The sequence below is a fragment of the Tauraco erythrolophus genome, chromosome 2 (genome assembly GCF_009769465.1).
Source record: "Tauraco erythrolophus isolate bTauEry1 chromosome 2, bTauEry1.pri, whole genome shotgun sequence".
Classification (NCBI taxonomy): domain Eukaryota; kingdom Metazoa; phylum Chordata; class Aves; order Musophagiformes; family Musophagidae; genus Tauraco; species Tauraco erythrolophus.
Window position 1 is genome coordinate 83,343,351 of NC_141466.1, and position 17,073 is coordinate 83,360,423.

A 17,073-nucleotide genomic window follows, 5' to 3' on the forward strand; every position below is an offset into this window, starting at 1 on the left:
CCAGCAGGCAAAAATATCTATTAAACACATTTTCTTAGCTTCAGTCTGTGACAATTTAATGCCAAAGAAAGGTAAAGGAAAAAAATTAAGGCAAGCTGTTTTTTTGTTTTGCTAGGGTGGCTGGTTACACTTCAAGAATCAGGAAAAGTGCGATTTCATGGTACAACAGTTTTTAGCTAATGTTTGTGACATTAATGTGTCTGTGCTTTGGCACAGATCTCATTCAACAAATGGATTAAAGAGGAGTCATATGATGCCCATTTGTTTCAGATGACACCTGCACATAGGTAGTCTTTCTATATTGGCATAGTTTTACAGAAAATAAGAGGTGAAAAGAAACGCAAAAGATTTCCATGAACGGAACAAAATTGATGTCAAAACATATGGCTAGGTCATCCTGCAAGCAATCCAGTGTGTCTTACGGATGAGGCGTGAATCCCCCAGTGTGTAGGGGTATGCAGTCACTAGTCCTCCTGCTCCCAGCCTAACAGGCAGCATTCAAAAGATAGAGATAGGAAAGAATAGTATTTGGATGCTTGGCATGAATTATTTGAGGAATTGTTTTCTTGTTCCTCATGACCCATCCTCTTGCCAGAGACTTGAACATCAAACCTAGGCCTAACTCCAGTTTTTCTTCTGAGGTCAGAGGAGTCAGAAGATCATCACCTGAAGTACGTTATAAATGCTCATCATTGTAGCTGAGGCTATATTATTACCAACTCAGTAATGACTAATCAGTTGTTAAACAACGATTGTGCTCATTAAGGAAAGAACACGTATAAATGAGTCATTTCCCTGTAACCACCAGAAAGCCAAAACTCTGTACTGCAGTCCAAACAATGGCCAAAGAGCCTGTTAGTCCACGTGCCCTCCTGGGCACTAACTGGAGGGAGCAGTTGGCTGCGCTCAGAGGATGGTTCATTGCTCAGTTGCTAGTGCAGTGGACATTTTCTCTACCAATCCCAACAGGTTTGATCCTTTGATCTGATTTTGGTGACAATGATAAGTGAAATGACAAAAAAAAATCCCAACACAGCAAGTACTGGAAAGAGCAGAACTGCCATGAGGAATGTGATCGTGCCATCATTTAAATCCCATCCTGCAATTCATGTTGTTCTATTTTGATATATTTTGTTTAAAAACTCTGTGCTATAGTTACTTACAGCTTTTTTGGCATGATATTTTGAAGTTAGTGAAGTCCCTTAACCTAGAATGCAATTGCCTTTTCTTGTTTTTCTTGTCTTTTTTTTTTTTTTTATGTTCAACTTCTGTTGATTTCAAAAGGTACATAGAATTATAGAATTATAGAATGGTTAGGGTTGGAAGGGACCTCAAAGATCATCTAGTTCCAACCCCCCTGCCATGGGCAGGAACAACTTCCACTACACCAGGTTGCCCAAAGCCTCATCCACACTGGCCTTGACCACTGCCAGGGATTGGGCATCTACAACTTCTCTGGGTAACCTGTTCCAGTGCCTCACCACCCTCTGAGTGAATAATTTCTTCCTTATATCTAATCTAAATCTGCCCTCTTTGTTTAAAGCCATTACCCCTTGTTCTATCACTACATGCCTTTGTAAAAAGTCCCTCTCCAGCTTTCCTGTAGACCCCCTTTAAGTACTGGAAGGCTGCGATAAGGTCACCCTGGAGCCTTCTCTTCTCCAGGCTGAAAGCCCCAACTCTCTCAGCCTGTCTTCATAGCAGAGGTGTTCCAGCCCTCGGATCATCTTCGTGACCCTCCTCTGGACTCGCTCCAGCAGCTCCATGTCCTTCTTGTGTTGGGGACTCCAGAGCTGAATGCAGTATCCCAGGTGGGGTCTCACGAGAGCAGAGTAGAGGGGCAGAATCACTTCCCTCGACCTGCTGGCCACACTTCTTTTGATACAGCCCAGGATACGGTTGGCTTTCTGGGCTGCCAGCGCACATTGCCGGCTCATGTTGAGCTTCTCATCCAGCAGCACTCCCAAGTCCTTTTCCTCAGGGCTGCTCTCAATCCATTCTCCGCCCAGCCTGTACTTGTGCTTGGGATTACCCCGACCCGCATGCAGGACCTTGCACTTGGCTTTGTTGAACTTCATGAGGTTCTCACAGGCCCATCTCTCCAGCCTGTCAAGGTCCCTCTGGATGGCATCCCTTCCCTCCAGCGTGTCCACAACACCACACAACTTGGTGTCATCTGCAAACTTGCTGAGGGTGCACTCGATCCCACTGTCCATGTCTCCAACAAAGATGTTAAATAGAACTGGCCCCAGTACTGACCCCTGAGGAACACCTCTCGTCACTGGCCTCCACTTGGACATTGAACCATTGACCACAACTCTTTGAGTGCAACCACCTAGCCAATTCCTTATCCACCGAGTGGTCCATACATCAAAACCACGTCTTTCCAGTTTAGAGTCAAGGATGTTGTGTGGGACAGTATCAAATGCTTGGATAAGTCCAGGTAGATGATGTCACTTGCTGTTCTCCTATCCATCAATGCTGTAACCATTGACGGGAGTTGCATATTCCTTTGCAGCTTCAGAAAGAGTAGTAAACTATTGCTCATGGGGTCAAACAAAACCCCGACCTCCTCTTAAAAGGTAATCTGTGACTCTTTTTCTGCATAGCATTATGCAGTGTGATGGAGGCTGTGGATGAGAGAGAGAGAGAGGAATGGAGAAGTCCAGGAAAAAAATTACTGATATTGTGGATAAAGTAATGGTAGCTGGTAACACAATGGATCGTGATGAACTGCTCTTTTCCTACAAGGGGATTCTCTACCCTGTAATTTTATGCAGTCCTGAAGTACTCAGAGCCATGGAGTCCCTTGAAGCCAGAAGTGATGATATCATTTTGGCAGGATATCCTAAATCTGGTTAATATAGTTTGCTTTCTTCATAAATAAAGTTATGTAATGGCAAATAAGTAGGTTTGTACTAAATATATATAATATTATATTATATATAGTATTATATATTATACTAATAATAGTAATTTTATAAAACTGATTTTGTTCTCAAAAAGAACAACAAATATAACTATGAAGATTTCATATAGGGATTTTTTAAATGATTGAGAAAAAAAAATCTGATTTTCCTTTCTGTAACATGTCAAGGTTTTTGTTATCTTTACTTTTTATATTTGTGAAGTTAAATGCACAGATTAGAGAGAATTAAAATACAGTTCTCCCACCAAGGATAACTAGATCTCCTGATATTGTAGGACCTGTTCTCACATTTATATTTGTGAAGTTAATAACTTTATGTTTTTACACACAATGGAGCTTTTGGTACTTTCACATGCCATGCTGAATATTCTTTAGTTTATTTCACACAGATGTCAAGAATATCTGAAATCCATAACTATCAAAAACCTGTTTTTGTAATACTTGAAGTGATCACACTGATCTTTGGCTATTGGGAAATCAAGAGGAGATCTTTGCTGGGGTTGTGAGTTTACCCTATATCTTTGCTGCTGCTGCCTGAAAGCATTCTATACCGGCCTGTACAAAGCTACAGGCTTGGATTAGACATGTCACATATTCATTTTAATGTAGTTGTTTTTCTCCTCCAGCAATTGGATTCACAGTGTCTTACAGTAGATAGTCATAGTTCTCAGGATTGTAAGATTTTTGCTTTTTATCATGTTTTCTCTTTGAAGAAAACTATGCACTACACCAGAATGCACTTAATAAGACTGTAGTGACAAAGATGTAGGAACCCGGTGTCTAGAAGTCAGGAAATGGTAAACTGGAGATGGGAGTTCTCACAGCCTCTTTTTTATGTTATGAATAAAAATACAATAAATGTATATAGGAAATGTCACTTTAGAGAATTTTTACATATTGGTAAAGAAAATGAGCACATACAGCACAATTTTCAGAGCTAGTTCTGCTCCTGTGTTGCAGTTTTCTGACCTGTCATTCCTCCCAAGATAATCCTGTGCAGCACGTCAGAAAACACGGATAATAACTAGGTTCTGAGGTACAGGTTTACCACCTCAATCTTCCTTATATTTGTCACAATAAAAATTTATTACATTATTGCATGTTTTCCTATTTGAATCTTAGTGGTTTTCTCCTTTATTCATTAATTTACAATAAACAAGTTAATTTACGGCGTACTGAGCCGTTGTGTAGTTGGAGAAACGTATCCTTATAAAGAGCAAAGGTCGCCCTGAGAGGTGATTGCCCAGGTAGTCATGTGTGATTAAATCACATGAAAAGAGCCCAGGCAACTGACCTGGTACTACTACTTATGTCTTGGCTTTCCTGGCAAATTCGTTTCTGTAGATTTTAAAGGATTTACAAACAATTCTATATTTTTCCCCTTTCAGGCACAAACTGGGTAGGTAGGTCAAATCTTTAGTGATTTAGTAGCCATATCTGAAAAGAAAACACAGAACAAAGAAAGCAGCGTGAATGATGAAGAACTAGAAGAAATCCCCTACCTTGAAATTGGAGATACTGGAAATATGAGGTCAGCATAGAATAGATATGAAAGATGTCAAAATTTTGTACTTAGAATACTGAATATATAGTGTGTGAAATATTCCAACGTTTGATAAAAACTCTCTCCTTTCCCTCTCTCCTTGATATCCTTCAGCTTTCACATACCCCCAGTTAGAATCTGGATCTTACCTTTATTTGATCCCTTGTCTAATAGAACACATTAAATTCAGTATCACTGAAGAGAATTAGCAATGGATAATCTTATTCCAAACGCTCATTCTTAGGGGCTTTTGAAGATTAGAGCTACTCAGAGCAGTCCACTAAGATCCCAGGATAACACTCACAAAGAATAAGTGCTTCTATCAGCCAATATCTGTTGATAAATTTATCAAGGTAATATTTTATCAAAGGGTGATGAAAGAATACTTGTACTAACTGAACTGTCCACTTTCCTCCTTCCGATTCTTAAAGTGAATGAACAAATTACCCTCTCAAAGAGTTATAATTGCTCATCTCTTTCCTGAAAATCTCACTAGGTTTATCTTCAGAAATAAATCCAAGGTGAGTACTGATTTTAGTGTATTGAAAGCAAACACTCCAACAGATATTTTAAAGTCAATTTAGCACACTTCTGCCAATTTTCAGAATCACTCTTATACTTAAGTGTTTCACCTGGCCATTTCCACATGCCTGTTTAAGTACTGCCATTCATCTTACTTCATCCTTATTGACACCTTTTTATCAGTCTCCACAAGTGAGATCGGGGTGAGGAACAAAATGTATTTTCACACAATTTCCTATTGCAGGCATTTTATGGTATTGTCACAAGTGAGGGCTTCAGTGTGTCAAGTTTCAGAGAGAATTTGTATTTGTGTGATTTTTCCCCGCTACCTAAATGACGAATGATGCTTGTAATGAGCAAAACATACTTAGATTCTGCATAATTAATGTGATTAATCTGTAAAAGATATTTTAATAATTATAGGCTACCATTTTCACAAGGTACTGAAGCAAAGTGAAATACTTCACCTTCTCTGGAGTCTCCAACACAAGAAGGACATGGAGCTGCTGGAGCGGGTCCAGAGGAGGGCCACGAAGATGATCCGAGGGCTGAAGCGTCTCTGCTATGAAGACAGGCTGAGAGAGTTGGGGCTTTTCAGCCTGGAGAAGAGAAGGCTCCAGGGTGATCTTATCGCAGCCTTCCAGTACTTAAAGGTGGTTTACAGGAAAGCTGGAGAGGGACTTTTTACAAAGGCATGTAGTGATAGAACAAGGGGCAATGGCTTTAAACTGAAAGAGGGCAGATTTAGATCAGATATAAGGAAGAAATTATTCACTCAGAGGGTGGTGAGGCACTGGAACAGGTTACCCAGAGAAATTGTGGATGCCCCATCCCTGGCAGCGTTCAAGGCTATTTTGGATGAGGCTTTGGGCAGCCTGCTGTAGTGGAAATTGTTCCTGCCCATGGCAGGGGGATTGGAACTAGATGATCTTTGAGGTCCCTTCCAACCCAAACCATTCTATGATTCTATGATTCATGATCTTCCACCTCATCAGTCATAACAGACTGGAGTAGAGAGCTGCAGGGAAACAGGACTTTAGGCTGCTTGTTTGGACACAGTCACCTGAAGAGGAGTACCTTCTTTTGCATTATAGCAGTTTCACAGATCTGTAGTTCCGCTGACTTTACAAAATTATATTGGTGCAAAAATGAATGAAGTTTTATCTTGAAAAATGGACCAACTCCATTTAGTGTACAATGTAACAAGAATGACAGACCTATGAAATAAAAAGCAATAAAATTTCTTCATTTTCGAGAGTATGTTAGCTTCTTTGAAGGTGATGTAAGTGACTGGAAGAATCTTTTCAGTGAAGATCAGAATGAGAAAATGGACAAAGCATTTGAACATAAAGGGGGAACTAAACTGGAAACAAAGTTAAAGTATGGAGTGGACTGTAAAGCCTAAAGAGTGACGACACGTAGTTAGAGCAAGAGCTTTCCAATACACTCTCAGATTATTTAAATGCTATGTACTAGAAAACCAGATCAAATGATCCAAGCACCTTAGCATTATTGTAATAATCCAGCCTTTACTGTGATCATGATGAATAGTAGGCTTTTGTTTTAAAGGTGAGATCTTTGGCTTGCTTTGGCTATACTCATTTGCTGAATAAAATGGCACTAACCATATTCAGATAACAGTAGCTGTCACCTGGAAGGAAATGCCTCTTTCATCTTTCTAGCCAAACTAAGTCTTTCTAGACTGCTTATAATTATTTAATATGTAGATTTTTTTTCCCCAAACGTTTTAAATCAGTCAACATCTTCATAGAAAATATCACTAGCAAAAATATGTATCCGACACAACCTTAGTTAATGATAAAGAATACCTTCCCCATGACTTCAGCACGAACTGGATCAAAGCTAGGCAGAAGAGAATGAAGGAGAATGGGGATCAGCATTTTTAGGGATTTTAATCTCTCTGAATGCAGAATTTCAAGATGTATTTCAGATTACAGGCTGGTGTTAACATGCAAGATCCACTCTGAAGCACTACTTTTATAGAATCGTAGAATAGCCCCAGTTGGAAGAGATCTCAAAAAATGATCTGGTCCAACCTTTCATGGGAAAGGGGGCCAAGATGAGATTATGGCATCTTGAATACCTCCAGTGATGAGGAATCTGTCACATCACTGAGGAGGTTGTTCCAGTGAATGATTGTTCTCGCTGTAATGACTTCATTTCTTATATCTAGATGAAACCTCTCCTGGTGCAACCTGTACCTGCTGTATCTTGTCTTCTCCATGTGGCTCCTGGTGAATGGAGAGCTTCTGTCCTCTTCGTAGCTGCCCTTTAAATAGTAGAATCCTATGATGATGTCCTCAGTGAGCCTTCTTATCTTTGTGGCCCTGCTTTGGACCCTCTCCAGTCTATCTGTGTCTTTCTTGAATTGTGGTGACCAGAACCAAGCATGGTTCACCAGGTGCAGCTTGAGAAGTGCTGAGTTATGTATAACCATGAATAATTCTCTTTTTGTATCACAAAAATCCCAAATAATTTTCTTTTTATTATCATATAAATTTGCACTTGTGCCACTGAAGACCATGTTTTTACCTGTATAAAGGTTAGTAAAAAGCAAAATCATGAAGATATTGTCTTTTTCTCATGTTTGAAGAGAGTCCTTAATCTACACACCTATGTGCCACTTGTAAAAACTGCATATGTTTTCCATGCTCTGGCTATAAAATAGGAAAAGAAAATGTCATGAATAAGATTACGTTTCCCACCATTAATCCCAGTGGAGCACTCTTACAACACAACTACAGTTAACATTCCCCCTGTTCATTCTTGATTTACATATGTGCCTACAGTTAAGCTTTAACTTAAATTAATACTAGATTGATTTCCATGACTGGAAATTCTCTGAAACTGAAGATGTGAAAATTCCCTTCAACTACCTCTATTGAGAAAAGGGGATTGTCAAAGGTGATGATGCAAGACATTACTATATTCAGCTATTTTGTGCTAGCATTGGTATTTGGCACTGTGGACACATATTTCAGACCTGTCCAGGGACCAACTACACTTCAGTTACTTGTTCTGGAAAATAGCAAAATAAGGTTCCTAAGCATAGCTGAATTAAAAACAGGAAAAAAGCACACCCAATTTATACAACCATCACCTAAGCAGATAAGAAGTTAAAAAGACACACTAGGAAAGAATAAAGTATTCAGTGATATTTTGCTTCATTCTTCTGCAGCTGTTTAATTCTATCTGAACATGTAGAAATGTAAGTTTTGCAAAGAAATAGGAATGCTAGAAATAATAATTAAAATATTTAGAAAAAATGAATGGATTCAAAAGCCAAGCATCTGAAAGTCCTGACCTAAGCCATCTTTGAACAACTAGAAATTATCTGTAAGAACCCAGAAAGATACCAGATGCCTGGAGGAGGATACACATAATTTTAAAAATACATTTTAAATGTTGTACATTTTACATTTGTACATTGTTGTACATTGTACATTTTAAATGTTTAAAAATTTAATTGGTCCTTCCAACTCAAACCATTCTATGATTCTATGATTTCCACTGAAGAGGATGGTTACATGTATTTCTATCTATTTGCTTTAAAGAGGATGAAGAAACCAGAAAAATTGTACTAACTCATCTCCCACCTTATGTCCTTTCCCCAGTACATTTTTCAAAACAAGGCTAAGGTGAATCTTTAGCTGAGGCGAATCTTCTCCTTATGTTGCACTGCAAATGTTCCTGCTAACATCATTTCCACTCAAGGCAGTTTTTAATGTAGATGAATTGAACAACTCAAGGTTTTCCCTTGGGACCATGTGAGCTGTGCCACAGTTGTAGTTTCCCTGCAGGGTCACCTGCTTACCCCAAGACATTGGGCTGCTGGGATTGGGACTCCTGGCATCCTCAGGACATCTGGTTTCTCCAGGTTCACTTTCCAGAGAGACAAGGCTACTCTGAGCCCTCACCTTTGTAGCTCCTGAGCAGCCTGCCAAGATGGCTGTGACAGCATCTGGAGCCTCACTCATGAGCAGAGATCAGGGTCCAAGGGTTAAAGGACATGGCAGTGTCCCATGTCTCCAGTGGCTCAGGTGACAGGCTGTTAGATTCCATGTTGAGGCGTTATAGTGATCTGGCTCCCTCAGGATTCAGGCAGCTGGCTCTGGAGGCAGGAGGAAAATTGCTGATTTCTTGGTGCTCTTACTATTTAGAATTGGCAAATAGAAGGAGATTTTCCTTTGCAACTCAGAGTAAACACATGGACAGAAAACTGAAAACAATAACAAAGTTGACAAGAGGCATAATATATGAATGGTGCCTCCAGTTTTTATGAGTAAAATAGCACTGGTAGAGAAAATACTTCCAATAAAATCATCTATTTTAATACTTCTGCATTTTGAGAGACCAGAAAAATAATTTGAAGTGATCCTTTGTAGATAACTGTAAGCAATCTTCCAGGTCTTACAGTTGTGCTTTTGATTTGATACCTCCTCATGCTTAATTAAGCTTGTGTATAGGTTTGCTAAGTGTCTAACATCCGTTTATGAATAAAGAGACAAGGACGTGGTGCACAGCAGTATGGAGCTCTCTGTGTGTTTGATATAGGGATAGTGAACGAGACCCGTGCTATATTCAGGGGCTCAAAGAAAGAAAGAAAGAGTGAAAGGCCCTTCCACAGGGTAATTCAGCCTTCCTGTAGTGCATGTCTCTGCTGGGCTGACCTGTGGAGATACTTATTTCTCCATCTCAGTACTCCTTATCTTCTGAAAAGGCATCAGCCAGAATACAAATAACTCCCCCATCAAGAACTACTTAACCCAGAGATTAAATTAAAGACAGATGTAGAGAGAAATAGAACTAAAGTCATACAGGTAGAATTTGATTCATGTTAACGCAGAACCTAAATATTAGAGCTTCATACAAAAGTAGCCCTCCTGTAGAGCTTGGTGAAGTAGAAGTCTCAAGTGTCAGTGTTTAACCATGAGAAGTATGGCTTAGACAGTCCTTGTCCTTAGCTCTGGAGATACTGTCTGCAGTGATGATGTTACAGTGACTGACTGCAGGACAGAGCCGCCACTGAGAAGGAAGTTGCACCCTTGGATGTGTAACCGTTAGTGGAGTCAATAGCGCGCCAGGTTGAGATCCACTGTCCATGTGTCCACTACATGCTGACTGTCCAGTTCGCAAATTGCACTGCATTGCTCACCAGTTAAAAATATTTTGGGCAATATCATTTATAGGTCTTTCTTCGGTTTCTTTTAGCTGTTGCCCCAATAGCAATGCTTTGTAGAGAACAGATTCCTGTTCCAAGTATCAGCTGCAAAAAAGACTCTAATGCCACTATTGTCAACCTTCAGTCCTGTAATTTCAAAAAGAGTTAACAGAGTACAGAGTTAATCAGTGACTTGTACCCTCCTCCCTGAGTAAATGCCCTACCCAAGTTGCTAATACGTTGCATAAAGTTTTTCTGCGTTGTGGAAAGACAGCCTGTATCTGTTTGTTTGAAAAGAGTTCCACAGGCATACAATCATGAGCAGAAATAGGGGAAGAATAATTGAAATAACAGAAAATTTGTTTTCACAGGGTGTAAAGCGTCCTCCAGAAGCCATGTTTTTTTCCTACAAAGGTATTTTATACCCTGCTTCAATGAGCAGCCCAGAAACTATGGAAGCTCTGAAATCCTTTGAAGCCAGGAACGACGATGTGATTATAACAGGCTATCCTAAAACAGGTGAGTGTTGTTTTCTTGATAAGTAGTCAAGTGCACAATGCTGCAATTCAGAAGTTTGTGCCACCATTTAACACAGCTATAATACCTGAGAAAAGCTTATAGTGACATCAGACTTCATAGGATCATGAATTTAAGTTGTAAGGCATCTCTGGAGGTCAAATAGCACAACTTCATGCTCAAAGCAGGAGAAAGACCTAACCTTCAAAGATACTTACTGCATCACAGAATGCAAGTGATTCCCAGGTATCTAAATGGAGTGTCTATTCATTCTATACATGAATGCTGCCAGGACTCTGGGATTTTTTCCTCTCCCTTTCACTATAGGGATTTTAGATTCCTTCATTTTTCCCTATTTGCTTCAGAGAAATATCTTAATAGGTCATTTGCAGAAAAAGACGAATTATTGATCTTTATCACATCCCCTTTGTGTGCAGCCTGCACAGACATAAATGGTTTAAAAGTGTGAGGGTCCACGTACACATCCCAGAAGATGTTAATTAAAAACTGAGACTTGGTTCTCCATGCCCGGTCCCTCACACACCAGTTTTACCAGGTTGCAGAGGCCAAGACAGCTAAACCTAGTGCAAAGATGGTGACAGGATCTTGATGGCCTGGTGGCTCGGTTGATGACCCCTTCTGCTGTCAGTTATGGATGGGGGCTGGGAATGTGGCCAAACTGCGATGATCATGAAGAAACCATAAAGTGAAGCTCATTGGGAGGTGAGAATGGAGTATTCCCAAAGACAGCACTGTGGCAGGAGAACAGAAACAACCAAGAGATGACTCAGTTGGCCCTGTGCTGGGTGCTCCACTGCTCTTGAGTAATTTCCACAGGGAGTAGTCTGAGGTGACTAAAAAGTGCTAGAGCTGGAATGAGCAATAGAAGTTTGCTTCTGTTTCCACTGAGGGATGGAATATGCTTCTGAAGTGAGCAGTGTAGCACTCCATGTCTGACCGACAGCTTTGTCCCTGCTGGCTTTTGGCACGCCCTTCTTGTTGATTATTGCCCAGTGTCCTGGCTTAACTGTAGCTGGCAACTAAGCAACACCCAGCCACTCGCTTATTCCCCCCCGGTGGGATGGAGGAGTGAAAGATAATGGTAAAAGTGTGAAAAATCATTAGTTGAGATAAAGACAGTTAAATAAGTGAAGCAAAAGCCATGCGCACAAGCAAGGCGAAACAAGGAATTCATACGCTTCTTCCCATTGGCAGACAGGTGTTCAGCCATCTCCAGGAAGGCAGGGCTCCATCATGCTTAACAGCTACTTGGGAAGACAAACACCATCACTCCCAACGTCCCCCCTTCCTTCTTCTTCCCTCAGCTTTTATTGCTGAGCATGATGGTATGGAATATCCCTTTGGTCAGCTGGAGTCAGCTGTCCCAGCTGTGTCCCCTCCCAACTTCTTGTGCACCCCCAGCCTACTCGCTGGTGGGATGAGGTGAGAAGCAGAAAAGGCCTTGGCTCTGTGTAAGCACTGCTCAGCAAGAATGAAAACATCCCTGTGTTATCAACACTGTTTTCAGCACAAATCCAAACCATAGCCCCGTACCATCTACTATGAGGAAAATTAACTCTATTGCAACCAAAACCAGCACACCCGCCTGTTGGCAGACTAAGGCACAATATAGAGACAAGTGTTTGCACAAGTGCGAACCAGTTTGACAGGACATCTTGACAGCCATGTCAACATGAAAAAGTGCAGGTGAATGGATGTGTTACTGGTGTCTTCATCCTTTCAGGAACCAACTGGCTTGAGCAAATGGTGAAGGAGTTGGAGTCAACAGATGCCAAATATACAGAAGAAGAAATGAAAGAGAGAATAAATGCTGAAAAGAAGCTAGAGACATTTCCACGTCTAGAATTTGGAGATCCTGGGATATATGAGGTTGGCGGGAACTGAAAATATTGGCAATGCTCTTCCTACAGGTAGTAATAGCTGGAAGACAATGATAGATCGCAGAGACAATGGAGAGCCCAGAGCCTTAACAATTGCTATAGCCAGCACAAATAGCATGTGCTCTTGCCCCTGGTAACTCAATACAAGGGTCTCAGTGCACTCAGAGTGCTGAGAAGCCACAAGGGGTTCCAGCGTAGACCCCATGGTTTTGACCAATAACCTCTTTCTCTAAGGTGCCCTGTCCTCAGGCTTATCTCATGTGAAATGGTGTTCTGTGGCAGAGGGTGGCAGAAACCTACACCACCAGTGCATCCATGTGGGTTTTCCAAAGGATAAGATCCTCCTTCTTTAGTTTCATCTTTTCTTATTACCCACATTTCCTGAAAAGGCACATGTCACTGAATAAGCTAATTCTGTCCTGTCGTATTTCTTCCCACTTGCTTTACAGAGGTTGAAGAAACTGCCTTCCAGAAGAATTATACTAACTCATCTGCCACCTCATCTCCTGCCTCCATCTGTTCTCCAAAGCAAGGCTAAAGTGAGTCTTCTCCTTGCATCACACTGCAAAAGCATTTCCACCTCAAATTAGCTTTCCTCAGTCTGTGTGAGATGTGTTTTCTGCACTTTCACCTGGGCTGGTCAGTGCACAGACACATTTCCAAGATTGAAGAGACAGAGTGCTGCGTGCTGAGGCTGTGAACAAACATCTCCCAGCAACAGCTTTGTTGACTGAAGAGGTTATTGTGAAAGGGCTTGTTGCTGGGTGTCACTGTGCCTTCAGATCACCTTCAGAAAGATGCTTCCAGGTTTGTGTCAGAAAATTGAGCAAGGCAAGCAGCTGTTCTGTTTGCTTTAACTTGCCTCCAAGACCAGAGTACCTGTGGAAAACCCATCACAGGCTGGGGCTAAGATAGTCTTCAATGGAAATTGCTGCATATTGAAGCAACGGTGCACCCACAGCCTGCTGTGAGTCTCCTGTTCAGTAGCCCATGAGCTCATTTCTCTGGATTGGAGCTAGTTCAGAGCTATGTCCCAAGGGCATCACTGAAAAGCTTCTTGTTTTCTCTCTGAAGCTCACATTAGCAGCAAGTGGCCTGCTAAAGCTCTGATTTCTTGCTCAAGAAAAGGAATTAGACCAACATTGCATGGTCTGTTGGTTGTTAGTGGATATGTTGATGTGTTGAGAAGATGGCGTTTTGGTCAGTCACCAAATCACAACCAAATTATGTGTTTTCTTCCTCCAGATCCTTGTGCTAGTTCGGAATCCCAAAGATACGGCTGTCTCCTATTACCACTTCTACAACGACATGCCAGTGATGCCATCCTTCGCCTCCTGGGATGAGTACTTTGCAGCCTTCATGAATGGGAAAGGTACTTTGCCCTGCATCCTCTGGCATTCCTCCTTACATGAGGGGCATACACAGGATCCTGTGCATGGGAATCCTACCCCAACATACCTTACTAAGGCACTCCCAGGACAGACAGATAGGCCTATGTTATGGCTGAAACAGGGAGGAACAGAGAATCAGATTTTCTTTAGTCTCTAACTCAGAACAGAGAGATGGTGAGAAAGCTTTAGCCTGACTTTTCCATTCTCACAATAGAGCTTGTGATTCGGTGCTGCCTAGTGGCCAGAGCTGGAGGATCCTGCACTGATCTCAGCCAAAAGAACAGATATGTTGAGCTGGTCTCCACTTCACCACCCTAGCACCACGCATAGAGAGCTGTCTGGGCTGAATCCTCTGATTTGGTAAGGGCCTGTTTTGGGGAATACCCTACACAGCTATGTCTCTTCTTTGTCTGCAGTGGCCTGGGGATCCTACTTCGACCACTTAGTGGAATGGAACAAGTATATCGACCACGAGAAGGTCATGATCATAAGCTACGAGGAACTCAAAGAGGTGTGGCATCTCACCCAGCTCTTCCTTGATGAGTGCACTGTGCACCCCTCCTGATATGTATGGCTATGGGGAAGAAGAAACTCTTGGGTCAAGCCTGTCTGCCTCTATAGATAGGTGTGCCTTTCTTAGCTACTCTTTCATGTCTGGGGCAGGCCCATGGGGTTCAGAAAGAGGATAGCCTTGCCTGTCCAAGGAAGGAGTCATATCTGGTATAGGTAGGGTTGCTTTTGGGAGAGAAGAAAAGGCTTTGAAGCTGAGGCCACCATATGTAGGTTGACTCTCTGTTCACAGCCCTAGAATTCCTTGGTGACACTATGGGAGACAGCCTTCTTTACTAGGCTTCCCATTAGTTGCTGAGTCCATGCCACAGCCACTGTGTCAAGTCTTTTGATTTCACCTCTGTCTTATGTTCCTTTGGTCAGGACCAGGTACTGGGAATGAAAAGGATTGCTGCCTTCTTTGGATTCTCCCTGTGTGAGGAAGATTTTCTCAGAATTGCCAAGATGACCACTTTCCAAGCTATGAAAGAGAAATCCAAAGAAACCCATGGACAGTTTGGGGACATCCTCTTCCGAAAGGGTAAGTCTCTGCAAGTGGAAAATCTGCCTTCTAGTATCCCTCTGAGTGGGTCTCCTTACTTAGCTGTGAGCTTTCTGGGCTGTCTGAGAAGAACAGGTGTGGTTGAGGTCTCTCCTGTGGCATCCTGTACAAAAAGCCTCTGTTGTTGGTAGGATTTCAGGGCTATTTGTGAGAAACACACTGGAGCGCTTCACCTATCCTGGGTTAAGGTCTTCAGCCATTGCTTCCATGTTGCTCTGATTCCCTGTGGCAGTCTCAGTTAGTTAGACAAGTGAGGTGTGAAGGTGAGGGCCAACACTGGTGTAGGTTATGCCAACAATTATGCACCAAATCTGCCTGGGCTGAATGGCTGCTCTTTACAGAGTGGTGGTGATGTGGCCTTTGCCAGGCAGACAGGTAATGAGACTGATCCTGGATCCTGGATCCAGGCTGCACATGTCACTTCATGGAAGTCCATCCTGGGAGGAGATATGCTAATGAACAAGAGCCTCTTGAACTTCAAGGGGATGCATTGCTCACTGCTCTTCTGACCTCACAGGTGTCTTCTTGTTACACTGTCAGTGAGAGCGGAAGAATAGTCTCAATATGGTTCATCTCAATGAATATGTCAGTGGTGGCCCCAGAGATGGTCCCTCATAGATATGGAGCTCTGGCAGCCTAGGTGCTCCGCATAGCATCAAGAGTCTTTTGTTTCTGACTACCATGGGCATGGTCTTGCTTTAATTTCTTTCCTTCACCACTCCCTGGAGAAGGAAGGATTTAACCGCTTTCCTCTTCACTACCTACCACTCTGCCCTAAATAACTTCCCCCTTCAGAGGGAGGCATTCACAAATGAGCATTCCCTTGTGAAAAAAAAGATTCCCCTCTCTTCCATGTAAAAGCTTCACGAAACCCCCTTGGAATCTCCCTCTGGAGAGGGAAGGCATGCAGGCAGCTCACCAATAATGTTCCTTGTGGCCTGGCTGCACTCTTTACTTCTTATCTTTGCTATGTTGCCTCTCCCAGGCAATCAGACCTCTCAGGGACATAAATCAGATCCTTACTGCCTCATGTATGCAGCGTTCTGCCCCATTACTGCCTAGGTATTATTCTTTCTCAGGAGTGGCTGCCTTCAGTCTTTGATACTTCTCGTTGCACATAGGGGTTGTTGGGAACTGGAGAGACCACTTCTCTAAAGCTCAGAATGAAGAAATGGACCGAAAATTTGAAGAATGCCTAGGAGGAACAAAGCTGGCAGCAAGGATGAAATATGATGTGTACTGTAAGGCCTGAGAATAAGCAGATGAGCAGCATGACAGCAAGTTTTGCTCCAAAGAGGATTCTCCAAGGATGGGCAGTCCCCATGTTTCGTCCATATGAGAAATGAGAGAAAATCCTGAGAGATCTGCCTGGAACCTCCAAGCATTTGGGTGGTAGTTCTTGGGCGTGTGCTGGGCCTGGGGTGTGTGCTTTGCTTGACGCAACCAAATAAAATGTGTGTATACCTTGAGCAAATACCTAGCATCCTTCCAGAAGGGACATGGTGCACAGGCAACATTTCAATCTATTCGTTAATACACGCCCCTTACTATTTCCTACATAGAATCGCAGAATCATAGAATTGTTTGGGTTGGAAGGGACCTTTAAAGGTCCTCTAGGCCAACTCCACTGCAATGAGCAGGGATATCTTCAACCTGATCAGGTTACTCAGAGCCTCATCTAACCTGACCTTGAATGTTTCCAGGGATGGGGCATCCACTTCTCCGGACGACCGGTTCCAGTGTTTCATCACTCTCACTGTAAAACATTTCTTCCTTATATCTAGTTTAAATCTACCCTCTTTTAGTTTAAAACCATTACCCTTTGTCATATTGCAACAGGCCCTGCTAAAAAGTTCATACCTATCTTTCTTATAAGCCTCCTTTAAGTATTGAAAGACCACAATAAGGTCTCCCCAGAGTGTTCTCTTCTTCAGGCTGAACAACCCCAACTCCCTCAGCCTTTCCTCACAGGAGAGGT

At 42.2% G+C, this 17,073-nt stretch overlaps 2 protein-coding genes across 2 annotated transcripts; both read left to right on the top strand.

Annotated features, from left to right (window-relative positions):
* Positions 1-2,655: 2,655 nt before the first annotated feature.
* Positions 2,656-6,399, top strand: LOC147529257 (sulfotransferase 6B1-like). Its single transcript, XM_086626016.1, is given in 6 exon segments — positions 2,656-2,857; positions 4,318-4,328; positions 4,330-4,460; positions 4,918-4,993; positions 5,843-5,874; positions 6,261-6,399. Coding segments are annotated over 6 exon segments (591 nt in total).
* A 4,094-nt stretch (positions 6,400-10,493) lies between these two features.
* On the top strand, positions 10,494-16,347 carry LOC104371287 (sulfotransferase 6B1). The gene is made up of 7 exons (XM_009977612.1): positions 10,494-10,695; positions 12,437-12,582; positions 13,043-13,132; positions 13,839-13,965; positions 14,401-14,495; positions 14,918-15,074; positions 16,217-16,347. The coding sequence occupies exons 1-7, from the start codon at positions 10,494-10,496 to the stop codon at positions 16,345-16,347; spliced, it is 948 nt and encodes a 315-aa protein (XP_009975914.1).
* Positions 16,348-17,073: the final 726 nt, after the last annotated feature.

What these genes read in the sequence shown, in the direction of transcription:
- LOC104371287 (XM_009977612.1), top strand. Translation starts at nt 10,494, where the DNA reads ATGAGCAGAAATAGGGGAAGAATAATTGAAATAACAGAAAATTTGTTT. An exon ending in GAGATCCTGGGATATATGAG is followed by an intron (nt 12,583 to 13,042) that starts GTTGGCGGGAAC and finishes CTTGCTTTACAG; the next exon opens with AGGTTGAAGAAACTGCCTTC. An exon ending in GGACATCCTCTTCCGAAAGG is followed by an intron (nt 15,075 to 16,216) that starts GTAAGTCTCTGC and finishes CGTTGCACATAG; the next exon opens with GGGTTGTTGGGAACTGGAGA.